The following is a 15,807-nucleotide window of genomic DNA, read 5'->3' on the forward strand; positions in this document are numbered from 1 at the left end:
TCAGCCAGAACGCACCCGAAATGCGTTCCGAAACCTTTGGCAGTCCTCTCCTCCTCCAGCCTGTCATTTAATACTGAAGCCAGTAGAGGACGTTTTCTGCCCAGCTCACTTCCTGGCTTCTCTGTGCTGGCGCTGCACACTCAGGGCTACTGCCCTCGATCACTGGCGAGGTCCCATCCTTCAGCTGCTGCCCTCGATCACTGGCGAGGTCCCAACCTTCAGCTGCTGCCCTCGATCACCGGAGAGGTCCCAACCTTCAGCTGCTGCCCTCGATCACCGGAGAGGTCCCAACCTTCAGCTGCTGCCCTCGATCACCGTCGAGGTCCCAAACCTACAGCTGCTGTCCTCGATCACTGGCGAGGTCCCAACCTTCAGCTGCTGCCCTCGATCACTGGCGAGGTCCCAACCTTCAGCTGCTGCAGTGATTGGGGAGGAAGCTTCCATCCCTGCCTACCGCCGGTAATCAGTCGTTGTAGATCGGAGCCGAGGAGCCCCGAAACATCTCCTCAGCTCTGTGCTACAGGAGGTGGAACTCTCCGGTCCACTGCACTGTGCAGAAATAAAAGCCCGCACATAACATGGAGAGCGGTGATGGGGGAAGGGTGAGGGATCCATCACTGTGAAAAGGAGGGAGAACTTTGCAGAGACAGAGAGGAGGGCACTGTGAGAGTGTGTGGGGGAGGGGGAATATGTTCAGAGAGCTCCTAGCTCACCCTGCACCCACCACCGCGCACTGCACTCGCTGTCTGAGTTGGTGAGTGTGGTTGGTTAACCATCTATACACACTAAATGTTCATTCACCTTGACACTCTTTACATTAATAGTATGGTTCATCATATTTCTATATACATTCCATAGGAATTTTGGCCGCATCGGCTCCTAATGAGTGGACATATCCACGAAACGCGTCAAGATCTGTTTTGATGCCCCAGTTACATCTTATACGGAATCATACTTATCCAACTACTATCTTATATACTCAATTATGCTACTTCTATACTATTTAGTGGATGCATACTTATCGTGTGGGTACACTTGTCGGTATCGGGCATACTGGGATACTGCCATTGACATTTTTATGCTATACTATTCAATCTACTTACCATCAGAATCATGTGTTGCTATATGTGTACTTTTTTACCATGTTTATGCCCTGTGCGCGTTTCTTATGTATATGAAACTAATTTTTTACTGTCTGTATGTCTATGTCAACAATTAAACATTCCATGGTGAAATTTACCATTTAATTTATTTTGCCTAATGTGATACACAGTTCTAAGCCTCCTTAACTAATTACAATTTTTGGCGCCGTTGTAATTCTCTCCTCTGAGGAAGGTGTGGCTGAGGGGTGGTTGGGGCGGAGAGTTGGATGGAGAGGGTGAGTTCCTGCACCATTTCTCTGAGAAAAAAAAGCCCTGTTTTTACTACTACCCCTAATCTATTGCTCTCTAATCTATTACCCTTACACTGAGACTAAAGCTGCTCCAGTAACAACTACCCCCAGCACTGCCCATACTGGGGTACTACTTCATTCACTGCCCATACTGGGGTACTACTTCATTCACTGCCCATACCCAACCACGGCCTGTACTGGGCAGATCCATGGCAGCTTCCATTTCTGTAATTTACAGACAGTTAAATGTTGTGAAATTGCAATTTTCAGCCTGCAATTGTTTGTGTTGAAAGTTTATGGGTAAAGCTTGGGATATACTATCTGGGTGCAGCTTTCAGTCTGGAGCCACAAAAATATAAGATAAAGGATTTCTATTGTTTTACTAGAAATCCAAGAAATCAGACTATGCAGGCAGAAAATGTAGCATTAGCACCCTCTGCTGGTGACTAACTTTTAAAAGTAATGCAACAAACCTCCAGCAGGGGGCGCTATGCAGCAGGCAGTGATTTGCCATCAACTACAGCAATCAATCCAAAGTCAGATTAGTGATAAATAAAAAAAGAAGATTGATCAGACACAATAGAGCTCATTGGGTTTTATTTGAAATGTGGATTGAATTCATTTCTAGTACTGAGCAAAGCACAATGTATGTTTACATGAGCAGCAAAGGATGCAGATTGGGGGGAGGGGGTTACAAAACACGATTAAAGAACTTCCCCCTTCATCCACTATGGTCATTTCACAGAACCTGGATATGGACACGTGGGACAGGCGGCTCCTCTATTGCGGGATTCTTCATTTTAGTGTGATGGACTTTAGCTGGAGGTGTCCCATTTCAAAGTAGGAGATCTCCTCTATGGGAAAGCGGACTGGAAATGAGAAATGGTTGCCAGCAGGTAATAGTATGATGATCTTGTCTTGCTCAAATTGGAAGCAAACCTGTAAGAAAAGAGATGGCACAGTGTCAGCTTGCTGGACAATAAAAAGTCAATGAGTGTTGGCCATAGAAACAGACTACCACCAAACCGGTCATTTCAACAAAAATCTTTCCACAAGATGATATTTGCACGTAGCTCGTCTTATGTATTCTTTATGTGTGCCAGAAAACTGTTGATGGAAAGGTAAAAAAAAATGGGAGGTGCTTCTGTGCTGCAATGTTTTAGTGACAGCGTCTCTGAGAACTGATCAGTCACCTAGAACAATGACTGGAGCCCTCAGGAGATCAATAGCAGATGGCCAGTTTTGCTGGTATGAGAACCAGTCTCACCCAGGGTTCCTTCAGAAGTTTCTAGGGGCCCTTAAGCTGTGGCCGATTAACCTCCCATTTGATGGTGCCCACTTACTTCAGGGCCAGCTTCACGACACCAATGCTTTTTTGCTGCCTATAAGAGTGGCAAGTTGACCAACACTGTAAGTGGGACATTCTTAACACTGGCCACCAATGCAAGGGCCATTCCCCACCACCTAAAAAAGATTTAAGGGTTCCCGGGGGGGTTGTGAAAGGCTACTGCATGACATGCCAACTATATAGTGTCTACATTACATGCCAAAAGGTGAGAACCATGCAGAAGTCCTTTGACTTGACTGTGCACTGATGCTCTGACATTTGACAGTGAATTCTAGGGGGCTGAGCTTAACATTTGATGTGTGTGTGTAGCACCCTCTACTTACAGGTAGGTGCTAGATTAGTATTTTTCTAGCTGGTGGGGCTTAGGTGCAGGTAAATTTGGCTAGACCCGTGTTTCATTTCAGGCTTGGTCATCTTAATCTGAGAATGGGAGTGTCAGCATAAGGGGGGGTGTGGCCACCTATACTCTGGCTCAGGGATCCACCTCTGCTTACATAGGAATTGTTTATGAAGGGGGGGGTTGGACCTTGACTTAATTGGTTAGGGCTCCTCACATGGGCTGCCTGTCACTCATTTTTGGTGTTGGCAGGGGGAAGGCCTCCGACAGGGGTTGGGGTCACATGCTTCCGGGGGGAGAGATTTGAGGAGCAGACGGCATGTAGTATGGAGGTGTCACATCAGGCGTCCCCATGGGGGGATGCGCCATGTGTGGGAAAGGAATGAAGGAGCTGCTAGGAAGGAGTCCAAAGGGAAGATCTTCATCTCCATGAGAAAGTATCAAGATCCTGTTTCCGGGGAACACAGGACTTGCATGCTGGAGAAGATAAAGCAGAAGAAGTAGCAGTGAAGTGGCGAAAGTAGATCAGCGTCCTGTGACCGGGGAACACAGGACTTTGATCCAAAGTAGAAGGTCAGTGTAACATAAAGAAGCAAGAGCAGGAGTGAGTAGTGCAGCGTGCCGTGTGGCCAAGGAACACAGTATGAACAGAAGTGGACAGTAACTTCCAGACACTGAGGCTGTTTAGTTCGTTGAGCCATGGAAGATAGGTGGTATAGGCCTTTGGCTCTATGACATCTAACAGGACAACCACGTCAGTCTAGAGGGGAATTATTCAGAGTGATTCTTTTCGTTTAACTGGAAGCATTAAGTAGAAAATCTTCAGACAGATATGCCAAGCAATAGAAGAAGCAATAGTCTGCAGTGAAGATTCTACAGGGAAAATCCATTTACTAGGCCAAGGCCATGGATGATTCCCATTAAAGTAAACTTTCTATGGGCATCTCATATACCTTGGTAATAAAGAGAAAGGAAACGAAATCATTGACTGGTTAAAGCGGGGGTTCACCCACACCGCCAAAAAAAAAAAAATATTAAAAGCCAGCAGCTACAAATACTGCAGCTGCTGACTTTTAATACATGGCCACTTACCTGTCCCGGGGTCCAGCGATGTTGGCAGGGGACGCCGAGAACCCGCTCGGTTCTCGGCAGCTGCCGCCGCCATCCTAGGTGAGGGAATCAGGAAGTGAAGCGTTGCGGCTTCACTTTCCGGTTCCCTACTGCGCATGCGCGAGTCGCGCTGCGCGTCCCTAGTGGTCCCCGCTCTCTGCTGGGAGCTCTGTGTTCCCAGCAGACAGCGCGGTCGGGACAGGAAGAAGCATAGACTCCCATGGGAGTCTATGCGGGAAGTAGGTGCAAATACCTGTCTTTGACAGGTATCTGCACCCCCCTCCCCCCTGAAAGGTGCCAAATGTGACACCGGAGGGGGGGAGGGTTCCGAAAAGCGGAAGTTCCAGTTTTGTGTGGAACTCCGCTTTAATGTCATCTACCTGGCGATGGGAGGTCGGCAGCAGGGCGATGGGCGGATTGCTATAACTAACTCAGCAGCCATCACGAGGGTACCGCTACATATGTATAACAAAGGGAATCTTATGCCTTTTGGTTGTTATTTTCAATACAGTTTGTCATCTGCAAAAGTATGTAATTCTTGAATCTTTCGATACTGATAAATAATCTCCCTTTTCCAGAAAGGGTCCCATCTACCATGACTGACTTGGGGTAAATGAGAACACGATTATTCTGGGTCAGTTATTTTTTATCCTACCCCAAATAGAATTAAGCCTTGTCACTTTTATAGTTTGATTAATTATTTCCCCAGAGATGAATTTAGATGAGCAGAGCATTCACTCGTCCCCAGCACACACACACATTGGTCCCTTCATAACAGTTGTAGCATGAGACTGATGAGCTTCAGTTCCCCCCCCCCACTACTCCCCAGATTGAGCCTTTATAGGGGACTTTTTAGTAACATTCCATGTCAGGGATTTCCTGATCCCTGTTCCTTCCTCTTCCTATAATAATCATCTCACAAACACAGAGCTTTTTTTCAGGGGGAACTTGGTGGAACTGAGTTCCACCACCTCTGGCTCAGACCCATTGGTGCCTGCTCACCACAATCACTTGTAAACACAGAAGTCTGGTTTCTGTGTTTACAAGTGACAGCCCTGCACTCTGTATGTAATGCAATCCTGGTATTTAATGCCCCTTTAAGACCCTCCTACTGTTTTCGTGAAATTTGACTGAACACACCCACTATTTGATGTGATTTGGAGGGTGTGTGTGGGGGGAGGGGTTTTGTGGGGCCGTGGTTAAGTTCCAGCACCTATTGTTTGAGAAAAAAAGCCTTGCACAAACATAACATTTTCAATAATACATGCATACACAAAAGAAATGTTACACTAAAAAATTTTGCAAGCCAATTTTATCATAGCACACAATGGCAGCATGATGGTATCCATTGGATCTTCCTATGGATCATTCATGAAATGAGCTGAAGGGACAACCATCATAACAGCCTACATGCCCTTGACCTAAGACATCACTGCCTACTGCATCATTTGGAGATATAATAGGGGTCCAATATGAACAGTGATGCCACTTTGCCCCATCAACATTAGTCCTGCCCCTCCCAGCATAGACATACCTTGGTGTCCGTCCCAACCTGGAAGGGAAAGACCGTTTCCTTCTGCTCCTCTCCAAAGACACCGTCCTTAAACGAGTTCAAGATTATGACGCGCTTGTATCCTCTGTAGTCAATGCGAACGTCAAAGTGTATCACAAAATTCTTTATATCTGTTCCCAAGTTTATGAAAAACCTAGAAAGACAGAAACAGCAATTATTCTTCTCAGCTGACCTTGTTGGATATCATACTGGAGTCATTCACCAGTGGTCCTCCCATGGGTATCAGAGGTACTTCTACAACTTAAGTCATAATAGCAATATATAAATATACACACACACACAAATATTTTTGGAGTCTTTAAAAACTATAATGGTTAACACATTTATAAACAAATGGGGTCCTGGTAATACACGTCCCCAAACCATAAAATACCTAAAGTGAACCTGTAGCCTGGACATGGACATACGGGTATCAAAGAATGAGAGATAAAAAATAAAAAAAAACTGTTCAGTATCCCTCCCTCAGCGCACAGAGCAAATATTGATAAAATAGTCAGCAGCTGCTATACTAAAATGAGATGCAAATATATGTCAAAGAAAATTTTCTAACACATTAGCAGCGCTAGTGCAAAAATAGCAAATATTTAAAAATATCAAAGAAATTGCTTAAGAGCCCACCTAAACAAAGTATCAAATGGTGATCCACTCAGTGAAAGTCCATTAACCACTTCAGCCCCGGAAGAATTTACCCCCTTCCTGACCAGAGCACTTTTTACAATTTGGCACTGCGTCGCTTTAACTGCTAATTGCGCGGTCATGCAATGCTGTACCCAAACAAAATCTGCGTCCTACAAATAGAGCTTTCTTTTGATGGTATTTGATCACCTCTGTGGGTTTTATTTTTTGTGCTATAAACGGAAAAAGGCCGAAAATTTTGAAAAAAAAAAAAAAAAAAATTTCTACTTTTTGTTAAAAAAAAAAATCCAATAAACTCAATTTTAGTCATACATTTAGTCCAAAATGTATTCAGCCACATGTCTTTGGTAAAAAACAAAAAAAGTCAATAAGCGTATATTTACTGGTTTGCGCAAAAGTTATAGCGTCTACAAACTGGGGTACATTTTCTGGAATTTACACAGCTTTTAGTTTATGACGGCCTATCTCATTTCTTGAGGTGCTAAAATGGCAGGGCAGTACAAACCCCCCCAAATGACCCCATTTTGGAAAGTAGACACCCCAAGCTATTTGCTGAGAGGCATGGTGAGTATTTTGCAGCTCTCATTTGTTTTTGAAAATGAAGAAAGACAAGATGTATTTTTTTCTTTTTTCAATTTTCGAAACTTTGTGACCAAAAGCGAGGTCTGCAAAATACTCACTATACCTCTCAGCAAATAGCTTGGGGTGTCTACTTTCCAAAATGGGGTCATTTGTGGGGGGTTGTGCCATCTTGACATTCCATGGCCCTCAAAACTGATAGGCAGTGAGGATTGAAATAAAAAATTTACGCCCTTAGAAAGCCTGAAGGCGGTGCTTGGTTTTCAGGGTCCCGTACGCAGCTAGGCTCCCGAAAAGTCCCACACATGTGGTATTTCCGTACTCAGGAGAAGCAGCAGAATGTATTTTGGGGTGTGATTCCACATATAGTTATTTAACCAGCGTCACCCTAACAGTTATACGGTGATCAGTGGTGAAAGGGTTAACTAGGGGGCAATCAGGGAGTTAAAACCTTTAGTAGGTAGTATATGGGATTCCCTGACGCTATAAAAACGCTGACGGCGAACCTAAATACTTACCTCCCTAACTAGCGTCACAAGTGAAACTAATACAGCGATCAGAAAAACAATCGCTTAGTGACACTGGTGATGGGGGGGGGTGATTAAGGGGTTAAAACTTTATTAGGGGGGTACCCTAGACATTAAGGGGCCTAACACTAACTGCCCTACCACTTATAACTGTCACAAATGACACCAATGCAGTAATAAAAAAAAACTTAAAAAAAACTGCTATTGGTGTCACTGACAGGGGGTACAGGGGGGTGATAAGTGTGCCTAGAGTGTTCTACTGCAGTGTTTCTCAACTCCAGTCCTCAAGGCGCCCCCACAGGTCATGTTTTTTAGGCTTTCCGTTATTTTACACAGGTGATTTGATCAGTTTCAATGCCTTAGTAATTACCACAGCCGTTTCATCTGAGGGAAATCCTGAAAACATGACCTGTTGGGGCGCCTTGAGGACTGGAGTTGAGAAACACTGTTCTACTGTAATGTGTAGTGTTGATGCACTTACTTGGATGTCTTCTCTCCTCGGTGCCAGAACAAAAAGGCTTCACGAAGAGAGATGACATCACTTCCTCTGCCGCTGTTTACATTACAGCGGCAGAGGAAGATTTTCATTCGTTGGGAGCGATTGCGAGAGGGTGGCCACGAACGAGCGCGCCCCCCTCAGCATTGATCGCTCCCCTAACGATGCCGACCTACCAGGTACGTGATTTTGCCTGCCCGTGCCATTCTGCCGCAGTATATCTGCGTTAGGCGGTCGGCAAGTGGTTAAGAAAAGGCAGGAGAGTATAAACTAGACGATCGTGGAAGAAAATATTAGCAGCGATCTCAAGTCTCCATCACCACACCACTTGTGCCACAGCCCTGTAGGTAATCCACTTAGCAGACCCTGCTGATTAACACGCTCACAGGGATAATTGCTGATCACTGGACACTTTTCATCTGTATTATGCTCATTGCTGTTGTAATATGTTCACCGATTTATGTGGGACATTATTACATGTATGTACACATACAGTCAATATTAACCAGGCCAGAATTGAGTTGACAATGGTCGATTTGTCCAAGCCAACTCAATTTTAATATAACAGCTGAAGACCCTTTGATGTGTTAGTCTTATTCAAGTCTACCTAGGGGTGTGAGGTATGGGCTGTTAACCTAATTGAAGATTTTAGAGGGTAGATTGTTTAAAGGACCATAGAAGAAGTATTTATTGATGGTAATTAGACTTGAGGGGGTAACAATGGGATCGAGGAGTGTTTTGGGTTGGCCTAGCGGAGGCTCCCTCCTGGGGAGGCTAATATATCAGGGGGACTTGTTGATATTAATATACAAGAATGCAGATTAGGAATGTAGGTATTCCAAGGGCTCAAAAGGGTGTTCAGGTTGTATCTGTTAATCTAATTACACATATCTAAGGGGACTTGTTGATGTTGATATGCGGGAGTGCAAATTGGGGCGGTTTATGACTACAGCTGCTCACGGCTGGGGGTTGTTGTCTGTCTGATAGACTAAAGCTTATCAAAGTCCTAAATTGAAACGGCCAATCAAATTGCTCAGCCATTCAGTGTCTACTGAATATAACACGGCATTCAGTCTATAGTTTAGGTGAGGCTTGTCTGTGTATGGACACACAGACCTAGGAACATGGGGCTCTGAATTATATCTACTCTGTCTGATTTTTTGTCATCTGTGGACTTTGTTCTGTGTTGGAAGTCAATAAAGTGCATCTCTCTGGAAGAATTGGGTTGCTGCGGAAGAGTACTTACTAATTAATTATCATACCCACCATACCACTATACTACTATACCACCCGATATATTATATCACTACAATTGCAAGCAACAGATTAAAAAATTCCACATAGCGTAATCCAGTACAACAATTATTTATCAATTTAAAATGATCTCACAAAAAAAACTCACAATGTTTGTATATTATAAGGGCCTGTAACATCAATACTATGTCAGTCGTGCGTTCCCCTCTAACCTATCAGCGCTCCCGCAGTGTTCCCGGGAAGGACAGACGAGGATAAGCCGACTCTGTAGATCGCTGCAAATTTCTCTTTGACATATATTTGATGCATGGACATGGACATTCGGGTATTTACATATTCTTAACAAGCGGTAAGTAAGCTTTCAGACAATCCCTCACTGACATTTCTAGTTGCAGCAAAACAGTAACCTCCTGCACTCAGGTGTGGTGCTTAAGAGAAAAAAATAAAGTTGTCCTCTTGGCTAAACTTTCACGACAATCTTGCTGCTCTCTCAGGACTATAAAGAATCTTTAAGCAAAAACTATAAAATACAGAAGAATGCGCACTTATTGAGAGGACATATAGTTAAGGATTGACCTATGAGCTCCCCATGGGCCATGGTGGTATTATACAGGTGCCCCCCAATGGGCTGCACACGAGGAACCCCTCCACTTCTCTATATGGAGAAAGTCACTGTATGTATATCTTCACACTCCTATCATGTAGACTTGTTCACAATGGCTTTGTGTATTTACAATATAGTGTATAAAACCACAAAGCGCTGTGATAGTTATTTAAGATAAAACTCCAAAGATCAAATAAATCTGTGAGGCTGCTATCAATAAAGAGTGCTCAGAATCACTAAAAATAAAGAAAGAAAGAAAGACTGAAGCGCTTCACGGCGTGATCAGTAAAAATAAATAAATAATGAAATAAATAATATAACCCACATACAAAATCAGTTAAACAAATCCAAATACTGTGCAATGAAAATGCAGCTAAAATCCGTGACCATTGCACAGTATTTGGATTTGTTTAACTGATTTTGTATGTGGGTTATATTATTTATTTATTTATTTATTTATTTATTTATTTCATTATTTATTTATTTTTACTGATCATGCAGTGAAGCGCTTCAATCTTTCTTTATTTGTTTATTTACAGAATGCCAAATTATAGACCAATTTGACTATCTTTTGATCTTTTGCCATTGAATATTTTCTATCACATATATTTATTATCTATCCAATTTTACAAAAAAAAAAAATCTCATGACTATACAGACATTACCAAAAGTATTGGGACACCTGCCTTTACACACACATGAAGTTTACTCCCATCCCAGTCTTCGTCCGTAGGGTTCAATATTGAGTTGGCCCACCCTTTGCAGCTATAACAGCTTCAACTCTTCTGGGAAGGCCGTCCACAAGGTTTAGGAGTGTCTATGGAAATGTTTGACCAATCTTCCAGAAGGGTATTTGTGAGGTCAGGCACTGATGTTGGACGAGAAGGCCTGGCTCGCAGTCTCTGCTCCAATTAATTACACCCACCATGCCTTGTAACCCACTCTATATAGAAGGGTGTCAGCTGTCCCTGACTCTGGAGGTTCTCATTAAACCAAAAGGGGCTCAGGACTTCACTACATACATTTAACCCTATACTTGTGCATTGTGTTTGGGGATTTTATTTTTCAAGTGCTCATGTAACCTGTGTTACCCTGCACCAGGGGGGGCTCAGTTTTTGTCAATAGCACATTTTAATATTTAAAATGGTATTCTGTTACACATGTATTTTGCTCTGAGAAGAAATCTTGAACCTCAAAACACGTCAGCCCTTCCTGTACACTATGAGGTCTTCCCATTCCATCTGGGGATTATGGTGGATCTGGAGGTGGTCTGATCAGCTTTTTAGATATGTCTATGTATGATGTTTGAATATTAATTTGCCACTTATTTACCTAATAAAATAGATTTATGGTAATGCACTAGGTCGGTGCGAACGCTTTTGTGATTTGTAGTTGCAGCCACTGTGGAACAATTCTTCCTGAAAGTTTAGTGAAGTCATTCAAGTCTGGTCTCAGTTCTCCCATCCTACTAGTGAGAGGGAGAAGGAGATCTGAGCTGCCGAGTCACTGATGAGGGAGCAGAGTGACCCGAGCAACTGGGAAAGGGAGCTTGGAGAGATGGGCTGCTGCTTGGAGAAAGAGCAAAGTGAGCCAAGACTTCCAAAGTCTCTGCTGTAGGAAGGAGAAGGTGTAACTGGGCTAAGGAGACACTACTAGGAGGGGGAGCTGAACTGAGGAGTCACCACCACTTTGTGCCATTTAACTCCCTGTTGCCATTTCAGGGATGTTTGGACCTCCAAGTATGTGTTAGTGATGAAGTGCTTTCTACTGTAAAATTTGAGGATGAATTTCTCCACAGTGCCTGCAGCTATACAAGTTAGTGGGGTTCAGGATTAAAGAAAGACAGAATGTATGTCAGTTGTCACATTTCAGATGATGGCTCATAAGTCATCAGACAAGTTTTATCCAGGATGACATTTTGTCACAATGTAGAAGTACAAATGTTGAAACTAAACTTGCTCTGAGCAAAACAATCTGATGTTGGGTATTATTTGAGGGACCACACACCCCAAATTCCCAGTAATGAGGGGTCAGTAGGATGTATTGTACACAGAACACACTTTTCTACTTTTGTAAGTTGTACTTTTGGTAAATTGTATTATACAGAGAGCAGACATTATATAAGAAGTAGCCAAGGTTAGCATCTTCACCTACTCTTTACAGTCCTCCGGAATGAAGCCCTCCACCTCCACACAGTGACCGCGTTTGAGGCTGAAGTTATAGAAGTAAATCGTCTGTATGGGAGAAAAGAGAATTATTACACCTTCTATAATAGAGAGAAGGGAGATTATTATTACACCCTGTATATAGACAGAAAATATTATAATAAAATAATATTATTTACGCAGCACTTTACATATACATTGTACATTCACACCGGTTCCTACCCCCAAGGAGCTTACAATCTAAACTCCCTAACTCACATTCATATACTAGGGCCAATTTAGACAGAAGCCAATTAACCTACCAGCATGTCTTTGGAGTGTGGGAGGAAACTGGAGTACCTGGAGGAAACCCACGCAGGCACAGGGAGGACATGCAAACTCCAGGCAGGTAGTGTCATGGTTGGGATAGAACCAGCGACCCTTTTTGCTGCTAGGCGAGAGTGCTACCCACTACACCACCCCCATAAGTTTGGGATTTTCGTGGGTCGCAGCACTTTGTTGGATCCTTTGTGTGGGGGAGGGGAGGGGAGGGAGCTCAGACATCCCCAGCAGATCACAAATGTCTTCTAATGACAGATCAATGACTTGACAATATATACATTTTCTCTTATAATGTTCATGTCATGTATGCCGGCTGCCCAGATCTTTATACAAGTTACAGTCCTATCTACAGACAGCCAGACGGTGCCAATTACTGACGGGCACAAGGCCTGCTCTAACTCCCACCTTCCATCCTGTATGGAGAGAGGTAATGATCTGGCACAATGGAGTAACCCAGAGGGACTGGACATGTCACATCTCAGAATAGGACCATTAGATTTATAAAACTGCACAGCAAATGGTTAATATAATTATTCATACATGAATGATAAGGAGGCAAAAACATGGCAATGATGGGTCACTAAGGGCAGATGTGGAGGAGAGGAGTGTCTGAGCCATCCCAGTATATACTTTATACTAAGAATACCCAGATAGGGTGACCCTGCTCTGTGCCAGGATATCAAAATACAATCATCACACCCTAAATATAAATAACTGGAAGGACAAGAACCAAAACCTTGACCTACACCCAACAACCCTCTACCCTCACCAGCACCACTACCCACATCCATCTGCCCCATACCAACCACTGCCCTTACCCAACAGCATCATACACACCACTTCCCACATCACTATACCAACCACTGCCTACACAACCCATTTGCAGCTTCCATCAGTGCTCATACTCACTTTATCTGCCATTCTGCTTCCTTTTCAGACAAACTTGTGATCAGCTGCACTTCTACCTCTTCATATATAGGAGGTCTGCTGAGGGCGGAGCCAGTCAGGAGGGAGGAGTCAACCAGCCCCGAAGGATCACCCCGCCCAGAAGGATCATCCCACCCAGAGAGATCACCCCGCCCAGAAGGATCACCCCGCCCAGAGGAATCACCCCGCCCAGTGCTCCCTGGACTGAGAATTGTTCCAGAACCTCTCATTACAGAGAATGAATGAAATGTGGATCCGGTGTGACTGAGCATGGGGCGTCCATCGTCACTCTGCTGGGATGTCACCACTCACCACAAACAGCAAGGGGGCAAAAGATGACTATCCTCAAAGTCAAGTCATTTCTACAACACAAAGGGGGAGATTTACTAAAACTGGAGAGTGCAAAACCTGGTGCAGCTGTGCATGGGAGCCAATCAGCTTCTCATTTCAGCTTCTTCAATTAAGCTTTGCCAAAAAAAATCCTGGAAGCTGATTGGTTTCTATGCAGAGCTGCACCAGATTCTCTACTCTCCAGTTTTAGTCAGGCTGCTTTCACACTGATACGTTTTTCTTGAAGTGGAAAAAGCGGAATGCATTTCTGGTGCAGCAAAAAAAAAAAAACACACTAAAAACGCACTGCCTCTGAAATTAATGCAAACCACATCAAAAACGTGGCAAAAACCCATAAAAAATGCACCTGCGGTTGTGTTTTTGGTGCAGCTTTTAAAGTCACATTTTTTAAATTTTTTTTCACAGGTGCAAAATGCACCAGAATTGCGGCCAAAATGATATAAAAAAGCAGCAAACACACGTTTGTTTTTCCTGAGTTTTTGAAAGGAAGAAATGTGCAAGTAGCTTTACTCTCCCCCAAAGTAACAATTTACATTATCTGATACACATGACATCACATGAGATTCATGACATCATATGAGACACAAGAGAAACATAAAATCAAAGATAAGTGACAGTATAAGCTCCTCTGTACAGAGACTGATGTGACTGTGGGGGGAGGGGACAATAGAGTGTAAGCTCCTCTGGTACAGAGACTGATGTGATTGGCTCAGTGATCTCTGTACAGCACTGCGGTATATGTCAGAGCTATATAAATGTATAATAATAATAGTGTGTGACGGGGGGGGGACATTAGAGTGTAAATTTTTTATTATAAAATCACACAAATATACAGCTCATTAATAAAAACATATTTACACAAAAATAAACAACTACTAAACAAAAACAAGTATGCTTACATCAGCAAGTAAAGAAAACCATTTCCTGACAAGATAACATAGAAAGAAACAACTACAAACCCCGAGCCTCAACTTAAACACAATCCAGGCTAAGAAACATTTTGAGATTTATTCACCATCAGGATGCGATTCCAAACCCCCCCATTAACCCCTCCCCCCACATCATTCACCCCGACTTCCACATCATTCACCCCGACTTCCACATCATTCACCTTGCATTCTGCACCAGCCACCCTCATGCCCTTCCCACCTCCCCCTCCACCATCATCCAATCCATCCCTCACTCCACCCGCAACTTCTCATACGCTGAGGAGGAGGGGTTGGCACCACCATACATTCTGGTCCAGCACCTTCCGCTGCCTTCACTACACTAGGAGAAACAATAGGTGCAGACACAGACTTGACAACCACACTTTCTGACACTGACTGGGGGACCACAGACTGGGGGGACACTGACACCACAGACTGGGGGGACACTGACACCACAGACTGGGGGGACACTGACACCACAGACTGGGGGGGACACTGACACCACAGAGGGCATCACAGACACAGATTCTGATGGGACAGAGACACTAGCATCCCCTGGTACAACCTCCGCCAACCCGGACTCTTCTCTATCCCATTAGACATTAGAGTGTAAGCTCCTCTGGTACAGAGACTGATGTGATTGCTCAGTGATCTCTGTACAGCACTGCGGTATATGTCAGAGCTATATACATGTATAATAATAATAGTGTGTGATGGGGGGATTAGAGTGTAAGCTCCTCTGGTACAGAGACTGATGTGACTGGCTCAGCTTTCTCTGGATGTCTTGGAACATGTACATCTGGCTGTGGACAGTATGTTCTATTTATTCACCTGTGTTGGGTAGCATGAAATATCTGTGCATATGGCTGTGAGCAGCGTGGGACACCTATATACCTGGGTATGAACAGTGTGCAATGTCTGTGCACCTGGCTATCAGCCTCATGGGACATCTGTTCACCTGGGTATAAGTAATGTGTAATGTCTGTGTATCTGGCTATGGGTGGCTTGTAGATCTCGGGGTAAATAACGGGTGGGAAGAGAGTAAAGCTGGCAATAGACGGGCAGATTTTTCCTGAGAAAGGGAAGGACCTCATCTGTCTTTATCCTCAGTCAGGTCGGGACGACTCGCAGGGAAATCTCCGGGGATCGGAGGAGGATCGTGTTTTCTCCTCATCAGTACAGAAATGTCCCTGGGGGACAGATAATGCCTCTCGGCCTCGGACAGCAGCAGCCATAAATTCCAATTATAATTGTTCA

The 15,807-nt window shown here is 43.9% G+C and overlaps 1 protein-coding gene across 1 annotated transcript; it reads right to left on the reverse strand.

Moving 5' to 3' along the window:
- Positions 1 to 1,973: 1,973 nt before the first annotated feature.
- LOC141102360 (galectin-1-like) lies at positions 1,974 to 13,294 on the reverse strand. Its single transcript, XM_073591313.1, has 4 exons — positions 13,253 to 13,294; positions 12,012 to 12,091; positions 5,723 to 5,894; positions 1,974 to 2,332 (listed from the first exon to the last, which is right to left on the reverse strand). The coding sequence occupies exons 1-4, from the start codon at positions 13,262 to 13,264 to the stop codon at positions 2,189 to 2,191; spliced, it is 408 nt and encodes a 135-aa protein (XP_073447414.1). The 5' UTR covers positions 13,265 to 13,294; the 3' UTR covers positions 1,974 to 2,188.
- Between the last annotated feature and the right edge of the window lie 2,513 nt (positions 13,295 to 15,807).

Source organism: Aquarana catesbeiana, linkage group LG07 (assembly GCF_042186555.1).
Source record: "Aquarana catesbeiana isolate 2022-GZ linkage group LG07, ASM4218655v1, whole genome shotgun sequence".
Classification (NCBI taxonomy): Eukaryota; Metazoa; Chordata; class Amphibia; order Anura; family Ranidae; genus Aquarana; species Aquarana catesbeiana.

Coding starts and splice junctions, on each gene's coding strand:
- LOC141102360 (XM_073591313.1), bottom strand. Junction 5,895..12,011: donor ATTCCGGAGGACTGTAAAGA/GTAGGTGAAGAT, acceptor CTGTCTTTCTAG/GTTTTTCATAAACTTGGGAA. Junction 2,333..5,722: donor AGGTTGGGACGGACACCAAG/GTATGTCTATGC, acceptor CTTTTCTTACAG/GTTTGCTTCCAATTTGAGCA.